General features: G+C 33.3%; 1 protein-coding gene across 4 annotated transcripts in view; it reads right to left on the reverse strand.

Moving 5' to 3' along the window:
* Positions 1-16059, reverse strand: part of KIAA0355 (KIAA0355 ortholog) — a 136825-nt gene that overhangs the window by 35645 nt on the left and 85121 nt on the right. For all 4 annotated transcript variants that reach the window (XM_003757178.4, XM_023494139.2, XM_031954362.1 and 1 more), the window contains exon 3: positions 1927-2133. In XM_003757178.4, the coding sequence (XP_003757226.1) occupies positions 1927-2133 (207 nt within the window). The remainder of the gene's footprint in view (positions 1-1926; positions 2134-16059) is intronic.

The following is a 16059-nucleotide window of genomic DNA, read 5'->3' on the forward strand; positions in this document are numbered from 1 at the left end:
AACATTAATTCAATAAATAAAGCCAGGAATTTCTTCTTGAACTTTAATTTCACAGGAAGTTTACTTATTGTTCCATATGCTACAGATGCTGGTATCAGCCAGCATCCAGACAGGATTTCCTGTTAAATGATTAACATGCCAGCAAACAAAAGTACCAAAGTAGCAGATAAAAGGTTTCTCAGCCAATTATAAAATGTTAGAGGTAGTATGCTACAAAATTATCATAGATGATTATTCTACATATAAACAAAGTGTTTGCTGCAAATTCATAAGCTTATAAAACTCAAGATATATTGCATTTATGTGAGATTTTGTCAAAAATATACTAGGAAAATAAGCAGCAGCAAATTCTAGGACCATAAATTTGCCTTGGAAAAATTGTTTTCTCCATACAGGAAGAAAAGAATCATAAAATCAAATAAGCTTAAGAGTCATTTAAAAGGAAACCTGTATGGATCCTAGTTTTTAAAAAGCATCCTGCAGTAGAAAATTTCTTGTGGAATTATCTTCAAAAAAAGCTCCAGTCCATGTACACTGAATAAATGTTTTGTAACTTTACTGTACTTAGTGCCACCTCATTTATAAAAGGGGAAACTCCAGTCTAAAGTCAAACAATAGTCAAAATTATGCATGTACATTTCTCATGGTTTTCTCTGTTTGTTCTTGAATATAGTATAGTCTGGTGGAGCTAATGTGATAAAATAAGGTTGCAGAATATTAAAGCAAAAAGGTCTTCTTACCTAGGACAACTTTCATTTTACAAAGAGTAAACTAAAACATTAGAGGTTCAGTGATTTGCCAACAGTCATAAATTAATTTACTGGCTTAAGTGGAGGACTAGCAATTGGGAATCTCTTAGTAAACTCAGTGTTTTCTTCATGATATATCTTATTTTTACAGGCCTGTGACAGAAAATCTTGTTTCCACACCTAGGTAATAAATGATTATGAAGTATTTATCAAAGGGGCAGATTCCAACCATTGGGAACAGCCAGTGAAAATGACCTGAGGCAGATGAAGTACTTATGAAAGTTATGATCCCCTTAAGTTTGTTTAATATGAGTGCTTCATAAGAATCTTAAGAGAAGGGTATTTTTTTAAAATGAGAATCAACTGATAGTACCTCAAATTAGGTGAGATTTGCTGTGGGCAACAGATTCTATACTGTTAAAAAAAAAAAAAAATGATAGAACAAAGAAAGTTGAGGTTTGAAAAACCTCAGCATTAAGTACATCCCTCTCATTTTCCAGATGGGGAAACTAAGGCCCAAAGAAAAGAGGTAATTTAATTCAAGGTCATAAAACTACTTAATAGCCAAGCTGGGATTTGGCCATCTGACCCTGAATTCAGTGAATGTTCTTTCTGCTAAGCTCTACTGAGGTTAAAGGCTATGGGAGCCCTCAAGATGAGAAATCATATTAGATCACAGGCTTTGACCTTATTTCTCTCTATATTTTTTCTAGTTTGTCTCTCATTCACAAGTCCCAGTAAGCAACAATAGATATCAAGATGAATAATACTTGGAATTATAAATCTGGGAATTAGAATTCAGTCAATGCCTGCTGACTTTCTTGATTGAAAAAAAAAAAACATGGCTAAAAACTTAAAAAGAAATTGTATTTGGTTTAACCCCAAGTGAAAGATAATATATACCAAAAAAAAAATAAAATAAAATAAAAAAAATCTAATTACCTTGCAGTTACAATAGATATATTCTAATTAGTACTTTTAGTTCCCAATATAAGAACTCATCAAGATACCCTAGATTGAAACTACTAGAAATCACAATTTAAAAACTGAAAAAATTAGGTCCAAACAAGATAAATAGTTCTTTTTTAGGGTGGTGTCATAGCATCAGAACAATTTGTACTTAGCATAATCAGGCAGTAAGAAGTAAAAAAAAATTTCCTCTAATTGGCAGCTTTACCTCAGCAGCCCCTCTCCAAGATCTTAATGCATCTTCTAGTTCAGTTGTAGGACTTAAGCAAGCTTTCCCATTGCCACTAACATTCTTTCTTTCTTGTACTACTGTTTCAGCAAAGCAGGAATGAGCCACTGGCTGCACCTTCTGTAATGCTTGGGACAAAAACTGGAAATGAACTTGCATCACTGTCAAGAAACATCGCCCTAGTACCTGTAAAAAAGGAAAAGAATATTTCAGAGATTTTTTAGTTTTTGGTTTCTGAATAAGTATAGTTCATTTTTACTTATTCTCCCACAAATAGAAGACATTAGTGGAATAGATAACCAAACTGACCCATTCTCAGAAAATTATCTATTTTTGGTTTTGGAAAATGTTTTTATACTTAGAGATACTTTCACCTGAAACAAACCATTTTGGAGGATAGAAGGGGAATGACATGATCAAGGTCATATAATGAATAAATAGGATAGCAGGAATTTAAATCTAAGTTCTTTGACTCCAGTACTCTTCGAAGTATACCAGTTAGTCAACAAGCATTTAAATGCCTAATATGTGTCAGGCACTATGAGGTATAAAGAAAATCACAAACTAGTCACTGTTCTCAAAGAACTCACAGTCTAATAGGGGAAACAACATGAAAATAACTTGTGTATGAGCAAAATGTATACAAGATTAACTGGAGATAACCAATAAAGGAGAAAGTTCTAAGATTAAAAAAGTCTGGGGAAAGCTTTCTGTTGGAAGTGTGACTTAAGCTGAAACTTAAAGGAAGCTTGATGAAACCTAGGAGAGTGAGAATCCCAAGCATGGGGAACAGCAAGTGAAAATGACTAGAAGCAGATGATGAAGCATCATGTAAAAGAACCTTCTCATTTTACAGATGTAAAAACTGAGGCTCAAAGAAAAGCATTTATTCAGGATCACATGACCAGTATGATAGCTGTCTTAAAATGCATCAAAATCTGTTCCTGGAAATGAGAATTAGAATTTTTGGGGCAGCTACAAGCTACACTATAGCAGCACTGCTCTGAAGTCAGCAGGACCTGAGTTTAAATCCAGCCTCAGACATTTAACATGTCTTAGATGTATGAATCTGGGCAAGTCACTTAATTTTAACTGCCTCATCCCCTGCCCTCCCTTCCCCACCCCCCACCCCCCTAAAAAAAGATTAGAATTTTCTACTTGGCTCCAGGGAGAAGTAGAAGAAATGAGTGAAAGTTGTAAAGAGATAGATTTGGGGATGAAGAAAATAAAAATTTCCTAAAAATTAGAACTATTCAAGAGCAGAATGTTCAGAAGTTGAGTGTTAAGACTATTAAAAGATAATGAGTTCTCCCTCAAGTATCTTCAAAGTCTAGAGTACTACTTGTCAGGTTTGTTTTAGAGAGTATAGATACTTGTTAAGTTATGACTTATATATGATGGCTTCTGAGGCAGTAAGATCACAGAATCACAAATTAAGAGCCAGAAGGGGACTTAGAAGTCATCCAGTTTCATTTTACAGATGGGGAAAATGAGGACTAGAGGAGTTAAGAGATTGACTCTTATTTACCCAGGTTGTAAAGGGCAGAATCAGGACTTAAAAATCAGGTCTTCTGAATTCAAATACACATTCTTTCAAATATGCCACAGATGCCAAATTGGTATTACATAAATGGCATGCAGAATCAGAGTTAGAATATCTAAATGAATCTCTCATCTTATCAATTTGGATATTCATTCCAAAGATGTACACACCCACATCTGCTTTTCACGTTCACTTATTCCAACAGATTTGAAACTGGTAACCCACTCAACATTCTGGAAGTCATTCTTTTCTCCTGATATTGTGAGGATATTGATTAAGCCCTCTGGCTATCTTAAGGTTATCCCTTATCCTGACTATATGACCAACTCTTATCATCTTTTGGCCATACATTTCACCAATTGTATTATTTATTCCTGTTCCCTATTTGGTTTATTTTTGTAGTCTGTTCGAAGCTACCATGCAGCACTTTTCTTTCCTCTGAATGATACTCATTTTTAAATGGGAAGAGTATTTTGGAGTACTTCACCTTATAGATGACTGAAGTGACTTTTTTTTTGGAGGGGGGTGGGGGTTGTAAGCTTGTTACAGCCATTGACATATCTGTTAAGCTTCTGAATGAAATTATAATAGTTGCCATCGTTTCTACTATTCATTATCAACTTATAATTATTAATATCTTACTTGGCAAGGCAGGATTTAGCTGTTTCAACTGCCTGCCCCTATCTTTTTCTCATTCTTCTTCTAAGTTTTTAGTAATTGTGATCTGTGCTCTAATATTTAAATGGTCTGAATTTATAAATAGTTGATTCAGGAATAACGCATATCAGCAATGTCTTTTTCCTGTTCTGTTGAAATATAACAAATTTTACTTTATGTGATATTATTCACTGATCATCACATTTAATTCCTATCCTAAAGAATTAGTTATATTTCTTGGTAATTGACACATCTTTGGCCTCTTTCATTCCATATTTCTGACCCCCCCATTTTGATTTTCTTGCCATCTTCACCTATTCCCTACCTTTACAATGAAGTCAACAAATGTTATAGTTCATGATGATATAACTTGCAAGCTCTTGAGTTCTTTATAGGATTTTTCTACCTTTTCTTCCTCAGCAATTCATGTTGGCATAAAAGCTGTGATTAGTGACATGGCAGTCTTTTGGTACATGTTTATCATTAGCATTGCAATATAAGAGAATCAAATATCCTCTGACATGACTTTTCTTATTACTTTTAGCATACAATAAATCTAGCTATGCCAATTCTTTTATTTGACTTTGTAAATGGTATCTGTTAGTCATCTTTCCAGCAAGATACAGCTTTCTTCTTTTTGTTTTATTTATACTGGGAATGTCAAGGTATGCTTCAGTTTGTTAAACAGCCTATCTACTCATTTGCCATTGGACACAGATCTTACATTCAGATTACTATCAAGCAAATTAAAGTTAACTTAGTGCCTAAAAATTATATGTTTTTATAATCCTTTGCCCAATTTCCCAACATTCTGTTATTGTCACTGCAGCATAATTTTTTCACTACATCATTCTTCACATGAAGAATACAGATATGGTTTTTTTGAAAAGCTGGGGATCATTAAAAGCACCACAGAATTTACCAAAGACAATTTAGCCCACTCTTCTCTTCAATTCTGGGTCTAGTTCATGGTCCATCTCCATTGTCTATTCTAGGTATGCGTATATTTATGTGTGTATATGTATTTTTAATTCAGCAGTTCTAACATGGCCCTACTTGTCTGTAAGCCATTTTGAACTTCATTTTGCTTTCTTATACATATTTTTTTTGTTTTCTACATTACCTCAATTTCTCCCTGTAACTTTTTTTTTCTCCTCTCAGAGAAATAACCCATTAAAACAAAAAATTGGGGGGAGGGAGGCAAGAGAAGAAAAATAGAGAAAAAATCAATCAATACATAATTTTTAAAAATGTGACATTATATACAATGTTCCACACTCACAAACCTCTAATACCTTCAAAGCAAGAAAGGAAGATATCTTGTCATATTATTTCTTTGGAATCAAGCTAGCTTTTAGTAACTTTTTATATCAGATTTTGTATTTCAATCTTATCAGTACCCTCAGTACTATCTGCACTTCTGACTGGAGGACCAGAGGGCTAAGCAAAGAACTCTTCTTAATGTGTCCATTTAAAGAGTTTGCCCCAGCTAGCCATCTGTGTCCCACCAGCTTGCACTCCCTGGACTGGGTTTCATTAAATGCCCAAATCCTCTAGTTACCTTCTCCCCCAACTTCTCTCTTCCTCTTTCACACACTTTTCAGATTCCTTTTGTGTGTTGTCTAGAAGAGACTGCACTATTCATATTTATATTCCCAGTGCTTAGTATAGTGTTTGGCACATCTACTGTTATATCTGACTCTTTATGACACTGTGGACTTCTGTCCATGGGGCTTTCTTGGCAAAGATACTAGACTGGATGATTATTTCTTCCTCCAGCATTTGGCACATAGTGGATGCATAATAAATGTTTCTTGACTGCCTAATTTTATAACATTCATTTTTGGTTGTTTTCAATTTATATTGTTGTGAACATTATATATACTGTTTTCTTGGTTCTGCTTATTTTACTGTGTCAGTTCGCGAAAATTTTTCCACATTTCTCTTTATTCATCTTATGCATTATTTCTTACAGCACAGTAAAAATCCATTTCACTTATATACCACAATTTGCCTAGCCATTATACAACTGATAGTCAACTACTTTTTCTCCAGTTCTTTGTTATTACAAAAAGAACTTCTAGGAATATTTTGATGAATATGGAACTTTGTGGGATATTCTTACTAGTAGAATCTCTGGGTCAAAAGATACGGAGATTTTTAACCATTTTATTTGTATAACTATGAATTACTTTTCAAAATAGTTGTCTTATTGTATAACTCTACTGACAATGTATTATTGTGCTTATCTTTTCATAATCTAATAGTGACTGTGTTTATCTTTTATTCTATTTTCCAATCTGTTGGATGTGAGGTAAGATTTGAAGTTGTTTTGATTTTCATTTCTCTTATTAATAGTAACTTGAAGCATTCTTTCATATGGATGTTAATAATTTGCAATTCTTTTGAGAATTGTTTATATCTATCCTTTGACCACATATCCATAAAGGATTTTTAAATCTTATTTCTATTAGTTTTCTATATCTTGAAACCCAAACCTTTATCTGAGAAATCTAATAGAACATATTTCCCCAATTTACTACTTCAACTTTTTTGCTTTTTTTTCCCCTCGAGGCAATTGGAGTTAAGTGACTTGCCCAGGATCCCACAGCTAGGAAGTATTAAGTGTCTGAGACCACATCTGAACTCAGGTACTCCTGACTTCAGGGCTGGTGCTCTATCCACTGCTCCACCTAGCTGCCCTTTGTAAAACTTTTTTAATTTTTAATTTTGGAGGCAGCTAAGTGGCCCCATGGGCCAGAAGTGAAGTTGACTGAGTTCAAATATTGTTCAAATACTAGCTGTGTGAGAAATAATTTAATCTCTGTCTCAATTTCCTCAATTATAAAATTGGGATCATAATGGCACTTATTCAATAAGATTTTTGTAAAGATCAAATGAGATTTCTTTGCAAATTTGTAAAGCTCTTACTTAACATAGTGCCTGGCCCATACTTGTTTCTTCTTTCCTTTCCTGTCCCTTTTATATAATCAACATTACCTGTAATTACCCTTTACAATTGCCTCTATATCCTATGTATCAAATATTAGCCTTTTCTAATGCATGGTTGAGATGAAGGAACTCAAAATGTGTTTTAAAAAAAACACACACACACACACATATATAAAAAAAAACATTACCAACAAAAATAAGAAAATAATCATAAAGAAAGAGTTCAAATACCAAGGAAACACAATCAGAATCACATAAGATTTAGCAGTTACCACAAAGAAGCAGAGGGTTTAGAATATAATAACCCACAAGACAAAGGATCTATGTTTACAACCAAAAATAACTTACCCCTCTAAGAGGGGAAAATGAATTTTATAAAATGGAGACATTCCAGGCATTACTGATAAAAAGACCAAACTGAGTATGCATCATACAAAGCACAGAATTTAAGAAAAACAAAAAAGTTTTAACATGGATTAAGAAAAATTGTTTACATTTTTATAAAGGAAGATGATACATATACATCTTAAGATCTAACATCAACAATGATCACAGAAAGATAGAAGACCTAGGTTTTGATTCTGTTTTGTTGTGATGATTGCAAAAGAATGAAATGGGTAGGGAACAGACAAAGAGAAGAATAGACAAAATTTTCTCACATAAATGGGGAGCACAAAAAGGAGTTTTTACAACAAAAAGAGGGCAGTGGTTAAAAGAAGAAAAAAATATACACAAATACATACATATATATAAAAAATATAATCCATTAGGCAAGTAAGAAGGAAAGAGATTAAAGGAAAAAGGGAGAATAAGAAGGAGGGCAAATTAAACAAAGGGATTAATTAAAAAGTAAAAACAGGCTCTTAAAAAGAGAAAAGCAAAAAAAAAATTTTTTTAAAGGGGAGAGGAATATTTAAGAATATAGGATGGAAGGCAAAAGACAGTAATCATAATTGTGAATGAGATGAAATTAAATAAACTTAATCCTAAAAAACTGGCAAATTAAAGAACAAACCACTGGAAAAAAAATCAATAATTTCGCTAAAAAAATGACAAAAATAAGAAATTATAACAAAATTTGTGGGATAAAGCTAAAGCAGTACTCAGGGAAAACTTTATATCTTAAATTATTTCATCAATAAAAAAGAGAAAGAAAAGATCAATTGGACATGCAATTTTTAAAAATTAGAAAACCAACAGATTAAAAAAATCTCAATTAAATATCAAATAAAAATTCTAAAATATAAAAGGAAAGATTAACAAAAGTTCAAGAAAAGATCCACTGAATTAATAAATAAAAATGGGAACAGATTTTTTTTCTTTTGGGGGGTAAAAACAAATTATTAGTTAATTTTATTTTTAAAAAAGAAGAAAGCTAAATTAACAGTATCAAAAATGAAAAAGGCAAATGCATATAAAGAAGATGAAATAAAAGCAATTATTAGTAGCTATGGCTCCTAATTATAGAATTCAATAAAGCTGAAAATCTAAAAGAAATGAATATTTTCTCTTTTTTTCTTCAATAGTATTATGTTTTTCCAAATACATGTAAAGATAGTTTTCAACATGCATTTTGGTAACACTTTGTGTTTCAAGTTTTTCTTCCTCCCTCTTAACCTCCCCCTCTCCTCAAGATAGCAAACAATATCATATAGGTTTAAACATCCTTTTAAACATATTTTCAAATTTACCATATGAGAAAAATCAGACCAAAAGAGAAAAAATCCCAAGAAAGAAAAAACAGACAATAAAAGGTGAAAATACTACGTTCTTTGATCCACATTCAGTCTACATAGTTCTCTTTCTGGACACAGATGGTATTTTTCATCTCGAGTTTAGTGGAATTGTCTTCAATCACCACATTGCTGAGAAGAACCAAGTCTATCATAGTTGATCATTATATAATCTTGTTGTTACTGTGTACAATATTCTCCTGTTTCTGCTCACTTCACTCAGCATCAGTTCACCTTAAGTTTTTCCAGAATTTTCTGAAACGAATCCACTCATCATTTCTTATAGAACAATAATATTCCAAAACATTCATATACTGTAACTTATTCACCCATTCCTAACTAATGAACATTCATCCAATTTCCAGTTCCTTGCCACTGCAAAAAAGCTGCTTTCAAATATTTTTGCACATGTGGATCCTTTTCCCTCTTTTATGACTTTTTTGGGATACAGACCCTTTAGAGACACTGCTAGATCAAAGCATATGCAGTTTGATAGCCCTTTGGGCATAGTTCCAAATTGCTTTCCAGAATAGCGGATCAGTTGACAACTCCACCAACAATAAGGCATGTTGGTCAATGCCTAGTTTCTGTCATACTATTTTCTAGTGTTCCCAATAAATTCTCTCAAATAGAGAGTTCTTATCCCAGAAGCCTGAGTAATTATCAAACAACAGATTACTATACTGTGTCTTGTGAACCTAATTGATAACCTAACCACTGAGAAAGAAATATATTTTTTTGCAATTCTATTATACATATTTCCATATTTATTATGCTGCACAAGAAAAATCAGATCAAAAAGGGAAAAAATGAGAAAGAAAAAACAAAAAGCAAGCAAACAACAAAAAAGGTGAAAACATATGTTGTGATCCATATTCAGTCCGCACAGTCCTCAAAAAGGAATATTTTCAAAAATATAAATTTCCTATATTAACAGAAAAGGAAATGGAATACTTCAATAATCTTATTTTAGACTAAGAAATTTAGCAAACATCCTAAGGAAAAATACCCACAGCCAGATAGATTTGTAAAACTAAAGAACAATTCATTCCAATACTATGTAAATTGCTTTTAAAATGGCAAAGAAGGAATCTCATCAAATTCTTTCTATATTATAAATATTGTCTTGATCCTAAACCAAGGTGAAGCAAAGCAGAAAAATGAGACTACACACTAATTTCCCTAATATTGATGCAAAAACTTTAAATGAAACACTAGTAAAAAGAGTGAAACAACGTATTACAAAGACATACAATACAGCCAAAGTTGGATTTAATACCTAAAATGCAGGGTTGGTTCAACATTAGAAAAACCATTAGCATAACTGTCCATATAACTAACAAATCAACAAAAAATACTATGATTACTTCAATAGGTGCAGAAAAAACTTTTGACAAAATACAATACCCATTCTTATTAAAACAATAAGAACAACAACCCTGGAAAACATAAGAAACAGAGCTCTCTTTAAAATGAGGTTAAGTAGTGTGTGTGTATACATACATACATATATATATATATATATATATATATATATATATCTGAAATCAACAGTAATCACTGTCTGTAATAGGGATAAACTAGAAGCTTTTCCAATAAGATCAAAGGAAAAGCAAGGAAGTCCATTATTACCATTAGAAATACTAGCTATAGCAATAATAAAAGAAAGTGAAGTGTAAAGGAGGGGCTTAACAGAAGCAAAAAAATAAAAATGTAGGCAACAAAACAAATATCATTCTTTGCAGATGGTTTACCTAAAAGAGGGTCAATTAAAAAACTAACTGAAACAATTAACAACTTCACAGTATAAATTCACAGAAATAAATCAACAGCATTTCTGTATATTAACAACAAAATCTAGCAGGAAAAAATAAAGAGTGAAATTACATTTATGTGAGAGTCTATTTGCCAAAACACATAGAAAAATTATATGAACACAATTACAAAACATTTTTCGCTCTCATAAACATCTAAATATTTGGAGAAATATTCATTGCTCGTAGACAGGCTAACACAATAAAAATGACAATACTATTTAAATTAATTTATATAGTCAATGCCTTACTAAACTACCAAATGATTACCTTATAGATCTATTTTTTAATAGAAAAATATCAAAATTTATCTGGAATAGTCAATGCCTTACTAAACTACCAAATGATTACCTTATAGATCTATTTTTTAATAGAAAAATATCAAAATTTATCTGGAATAGTCAATGCCTTACTAAACTACCAAATGATTACCATATAGATCTATTTTTTAATAGAAAAATATCAAAATTAACATAGGATAGTTTACCTCTCAGACCTGTGGAAGGGGAAGGTCTTTATGACCAAAGCAGAACTAGAGATCATTACTGATCACAAAATAGAAAATTTTGATTATACCAAACTGAAAAGTTTTTGTACAAACAAAACTAATGCAGACAAGATTAGAAGGGAAGCAATAAACTGGGAAAATATTTTTACAGTCAAAGGTTCTGATAAAGGCCTCATTTCCAAAATATATAGAGAATTAACTCTAATTTATAAAAAATCAAGCCATTCTCCAATTGAAAAATGGTCAAAGGATATGAACAGACAATTCTCAGATGAAGATATTGAAACTATTTCTAGTCATATGAAAAGATGCTCCAAGTCATTATTAATCAGAGAAATGCAAATTAAGACAACTCTAAGATACCACTACACACCTGTCAGATTGGCTAAGATGACAGGAAAAAATAATGATGATTGTTGGAGGGGATGTGGGAAAACTGGGACATTGATGCATTGTTGGTGGAGTTGTGAACTAATCCAACCATTTTGGAGAGTAGTTTGAACTATGCTCAAAAAGTTATCAAACTGTGATACCCTTTGATCCAGATAGTGTTACTACTGGGATTATATCCCAAAGAGATTATAAAGAAGGGAAAGGGACCTGTAGTGTGCACAATGTTTGTGGCAGCCCTTTTGTAGTGGTTAAAACTGAAACTGAATGGATGCCCATCAGTTGGAGAATGGCTGAATAAATGTGGTATATGAATATTATGGAATATTACTGTTCTGTAAGAAATGACCAACAGGATGATTTCAGAAAGGCCTGGAGAGACTTACACTGAACTGATGCTGAGTGAAATGAGCAGGACCAGGAGATCATTATATACTTCAACAACAATACTAGATGATGACCAGTTCTGATGGACCAGGCCATCCTCAGCAACGAGATCAACCAAATCATTTCTAATGGAGCAGTAATGAACTGAACTAGCTATACCCAGAAAAGAACTCTGGGAGATGACTAAAACCATTACATTGAATTCCAATCCCTATATTTATGCACACCTGCATTTTTGATTTCTCACAAGTAATTGTACAATAATTCAGAGTCTGATTCTTTTTGTACAGCAAAATAACGTTTTGGTCATGTATACTTATTGTGTATCTAATTTATATTTTAATATATTTAACATCTACTGGTCATCCTGCCATTTAGGGGAGGGGGTGGGGGGGTAAGAGGTGAAAAATTGGAACAAGAGGTTTGGCAATTGTTAATGCTGTAAAGTTACCCATGTATATATCCTGTAAATAAAAGGCTATTAAATAAAAAAAAAAAAAATCAAAATTTATCTGGAAAACAAAAGTTGAAGGATATTAGTGAAATAAAAAATGAGAAGGGAGAGGTCCCATCAGTACCATATGTCAAATTAAACTTCAAAGCCAAGATCTTCAAAAGAACTCAGTCGTGAATAAGAAAGAAAGAAAATGATCATCAAAACAGATTGTAGACACAATATACAGAAGCAAAAGAGCACTGGAGCATGGTATTAAGTAAACCAAAAGATGGAACAAGAACTTACTGGAGCAAAAACTAACAAAAACTGAATAACTATAAACTGGCAAAAATCAAGACACATACTAACATCTCCCATCATATGGCAAGATAAGCTCAAAACTACTACATGATTAAGACATCATAAGGAATGTAGGGGCATTGGAAAAATACCCAGTCAGAAGGGGAAGAGTTCATGACCAAAAAAAGAGACTGAGGTGTAAACAGGAAATAAAAGACAATTTTAATTACATAAAATTAAAAAGATTTTACACAAACAAAAAAAGTTATGGGGAACTGAGTCAAATTTACAAAAATAAAAACCACCCCTCAACTGACAATCAAATGAAATAGGCAAGTGATTTTTAGAGGAAGAAATCAAAGCTATCAAAACCCATATGAAAAAATTTTCTATATCAACTAACTAGAGAAATGAAAAATAAAATGATTCTGAAGCTTCACGTTATATCCCTCAGACTGAATAAGATTTAAGAAAGAGGGAAGGAGGGAAGGAGGGAGGGAGGGAAGGAGGGAGGGAGGGAAGAAAGGAAGGAGAGAGGGGAAAAAGGAAGGGAGGAAGGAAGGGCAGGAGGGAGGGAAAGAGAGAGGGAGAGAGGGAAGGAGAGAGAGAAGGAGGGAGGAAGGAAAGGAGACAGGGAGGGAGAGAGGAAGGAAGGGAGGAAGGGAGAGCGGGAGGAAGGGAGGGAGGCAGGGAGGGAGAGAAAGAAGGAGGAAGGAAAGAAGGAAGAAAAGGAAGGAGGAAGGGAGGGAAGGAGGAAGAGGAAGAAGGGAGGGAGGTGTAAAATACCGTTTATTATTTAACCCAGAGGAGTCACTTCATTTGTGAATGCTCTAGTGTTACTTGGTATTTTACATTGCCAGTCTCTCCTAATTCCCAGGGAGTCAGAGAATCCTTTGGCCACTGACCTGTTCAGTGTCAACCAACTTTACCAGCTGCTTCCTCTGAGGCCTTCAGAGATCTCTGGCTATGATTTCTTGAATAGTAGTTTAATAACCCATAGCTCGCTCAAAACAGCCATGTGCAAACTTAAAGTCTTTATTATACTTGCTCAAATAATGTCCTGACCTGTTATAAGCTTAATGAGCATGGAGGTAGCTGTCTGGGAGCTTGATTGTTCTTCAGAGGTGATCTTTATTAAAAGAGCTTCTATCTGGCTCTTTATCCTATTTATATGAGCAGTACACACAGCTGAGTCCTTGAGCTTGATCACAGGAGTACCAAGATCCATATTGCCTCTCTGTCTTCCCTCCTAGGTGGGGATCTACCGGATCTTCCCAAGTATTAATTATAAATATTAAATATTAATTTTTGAATATTAATCTTCAAGGTCTGACAATTTATGATGTCCCACATTGGGCGCCAAAATGTAATGTCCAGGCCAGAGTCAGGATAAATTAAAGTCCTTGGTCTTTAGGGGGAGAAGCAGGCAAACCGCTAGGAGTTTAGCCAAAGATCTCTTCTAGATTCTGGAGTCTAGAATCTCCACCTTTCTCCTCTTCCTCCTGCCTCCAAGTGAATCTGGCTTGTTTCACCCCACACTCTAATCCTTGTCTACAATTATCTGTATACACCAAACACTGAGTCAGCATCAAGTAGTGAGAAGGGCCATTTTTCCAAAGATAAGATAATAGCGTCACTGTGGAATAGGTAATTAGCCTTAAGTGCTTAGTTGTCTGCTTCAAGCACATCTTTTCCAGAGTTTCAGCCCTTTACAGGAAGGAAGGGCCAGAGGGAGAAGGGAGGGAGGAAAGGAGGGAAGAAGGAAGGAAGAGAAAGAGAGAGGGAGGGAAGGGAAAGGGAGGAAAGGGAGGAAGGAAGGAAGGAGGGAAGGAGGGAAGAAGGGAGAAAGGAAGGGGAGAGGGAGGAAGGAAGGGAGGGAGGGAAGAAGGGAAAGAGGGAGGAAGGGAGGAAGATAAATGCTGGGGAGGATGTGGAAAAACAGGTGCATTAGGTACACAATTGGTAGTACTATGAGCCAATCCAACCAGCCATTAAGGAAAATAAATGAAACTATGTCAAAAAAAGTTATTAAATTGTGCTTATCTTTTGACCCAGAAATCCTGCTACTAGGCCTATATCTTAAAGAGATCAAAGAAAGAGAAAAAGGATCTCATCTACAAAAATATTTATAGCAGCTCCTTTTATGATGGCAAAAAATTGGGAATATGATAGAATGCTATGCTGAAAGAAATGATGAAGGGAAATGTTTCAGAAAGGACTAGGAAGAATTTAAGAACTGAAACAAACTCAAGAAGTAGAATCAAGAGAACAATGTAGGTAGTAACATCAATATTATAAAGGTTTTATATAATATAATATTATATATATATATGTATATATATATACATATATATATATATAAACTTTTAAAGACTTAGTAACTCTAGTCAACACAATGACCAACTGTAATTCCAAAAGATTCATTTAAAAATACTTCCAGAGAGAGAGCAAAGATTCAGTGCAAACTGATACATCTTTATTTTTTTGATATGGCCAATAAAGGAATCTGTTTTATATGACTACACATACACACATAAATATATTTGCAATTTATTTTGCATATATACAAATATTCATTTCTAATGAGCTCTGTATTCATTGTCTCCTCAATGGGTGAAAGAGAATTTGGAAGTGAATAAAAATAAAATTAAAGTGTAAAAAGAAAAAAATTAAAAGCAAAAAACCCTACATTTTCTGAAGATAATAAAATTACTCAGAAAGCAATGAAAAATATGAGTAGACTCCAATATACTATAGAGCAAGAACTGTAAAGGAGAAATATATCATTAAAAGATGTCTAAAGAAAGTTCTTTCTTTAGAAAGTTTTAAGTGAATAATACAATTGAACTGGTAGGAAGAACAGATTAAGGGATAATAGACAGACAATCCATGTATAATGCTGGGAACTTTCTGATGTTAAAACAAAGCAAGGAACATAACCCTAATATGTTGAGTTATCCTTACAAATAATTTATGGTTTTTGTCAATTTGGTTATTAACATGGCCAATTATATTGATAAGTTTTCCTAATATTGAACCAGCCCTGCATTCCTGGTATAAATCCTACTTGATCATAGTGTATTATCTTGGAGATGATTTTCTGTAGTCTTTTGCTAATATCTTATTTAAGATTTTAGCATCAATATTCATTAGGGAGATTGGTCTATAATTTTCTTTCTCTGTTTTCAGCCTACCTGGTTTAGGGTATCGAGTACCATGTCTGTGTCATAGAAGGAATTTGGTAGGACTCCTTCATTCCCTATTTTATCAAATAATTTATATAGCATTGGGGTCAATTGTTCTTTAAATGTTTGGTAAAATTCACATGTAAATCCATATGAAAAGATACTCCAAGTCATTATTAATCAGAGAAATGCAAATTAAGACAACTC

The sequence above is a fragment of the Sarcophilus harrisii genome, chromosome 2 (assembly GCF_902635505.1).
Source record: "Sarcophilus harrisii chromosome 2, mSarHar1.11, whole genome shotgun sequence".
Lineage (NCBI taxonomy): Eukaryota > Metazoa > Chordata > Mammalia > Dasyuromorphia > Dasyuridae > Sarcophilus > Sarcophilus harrisii.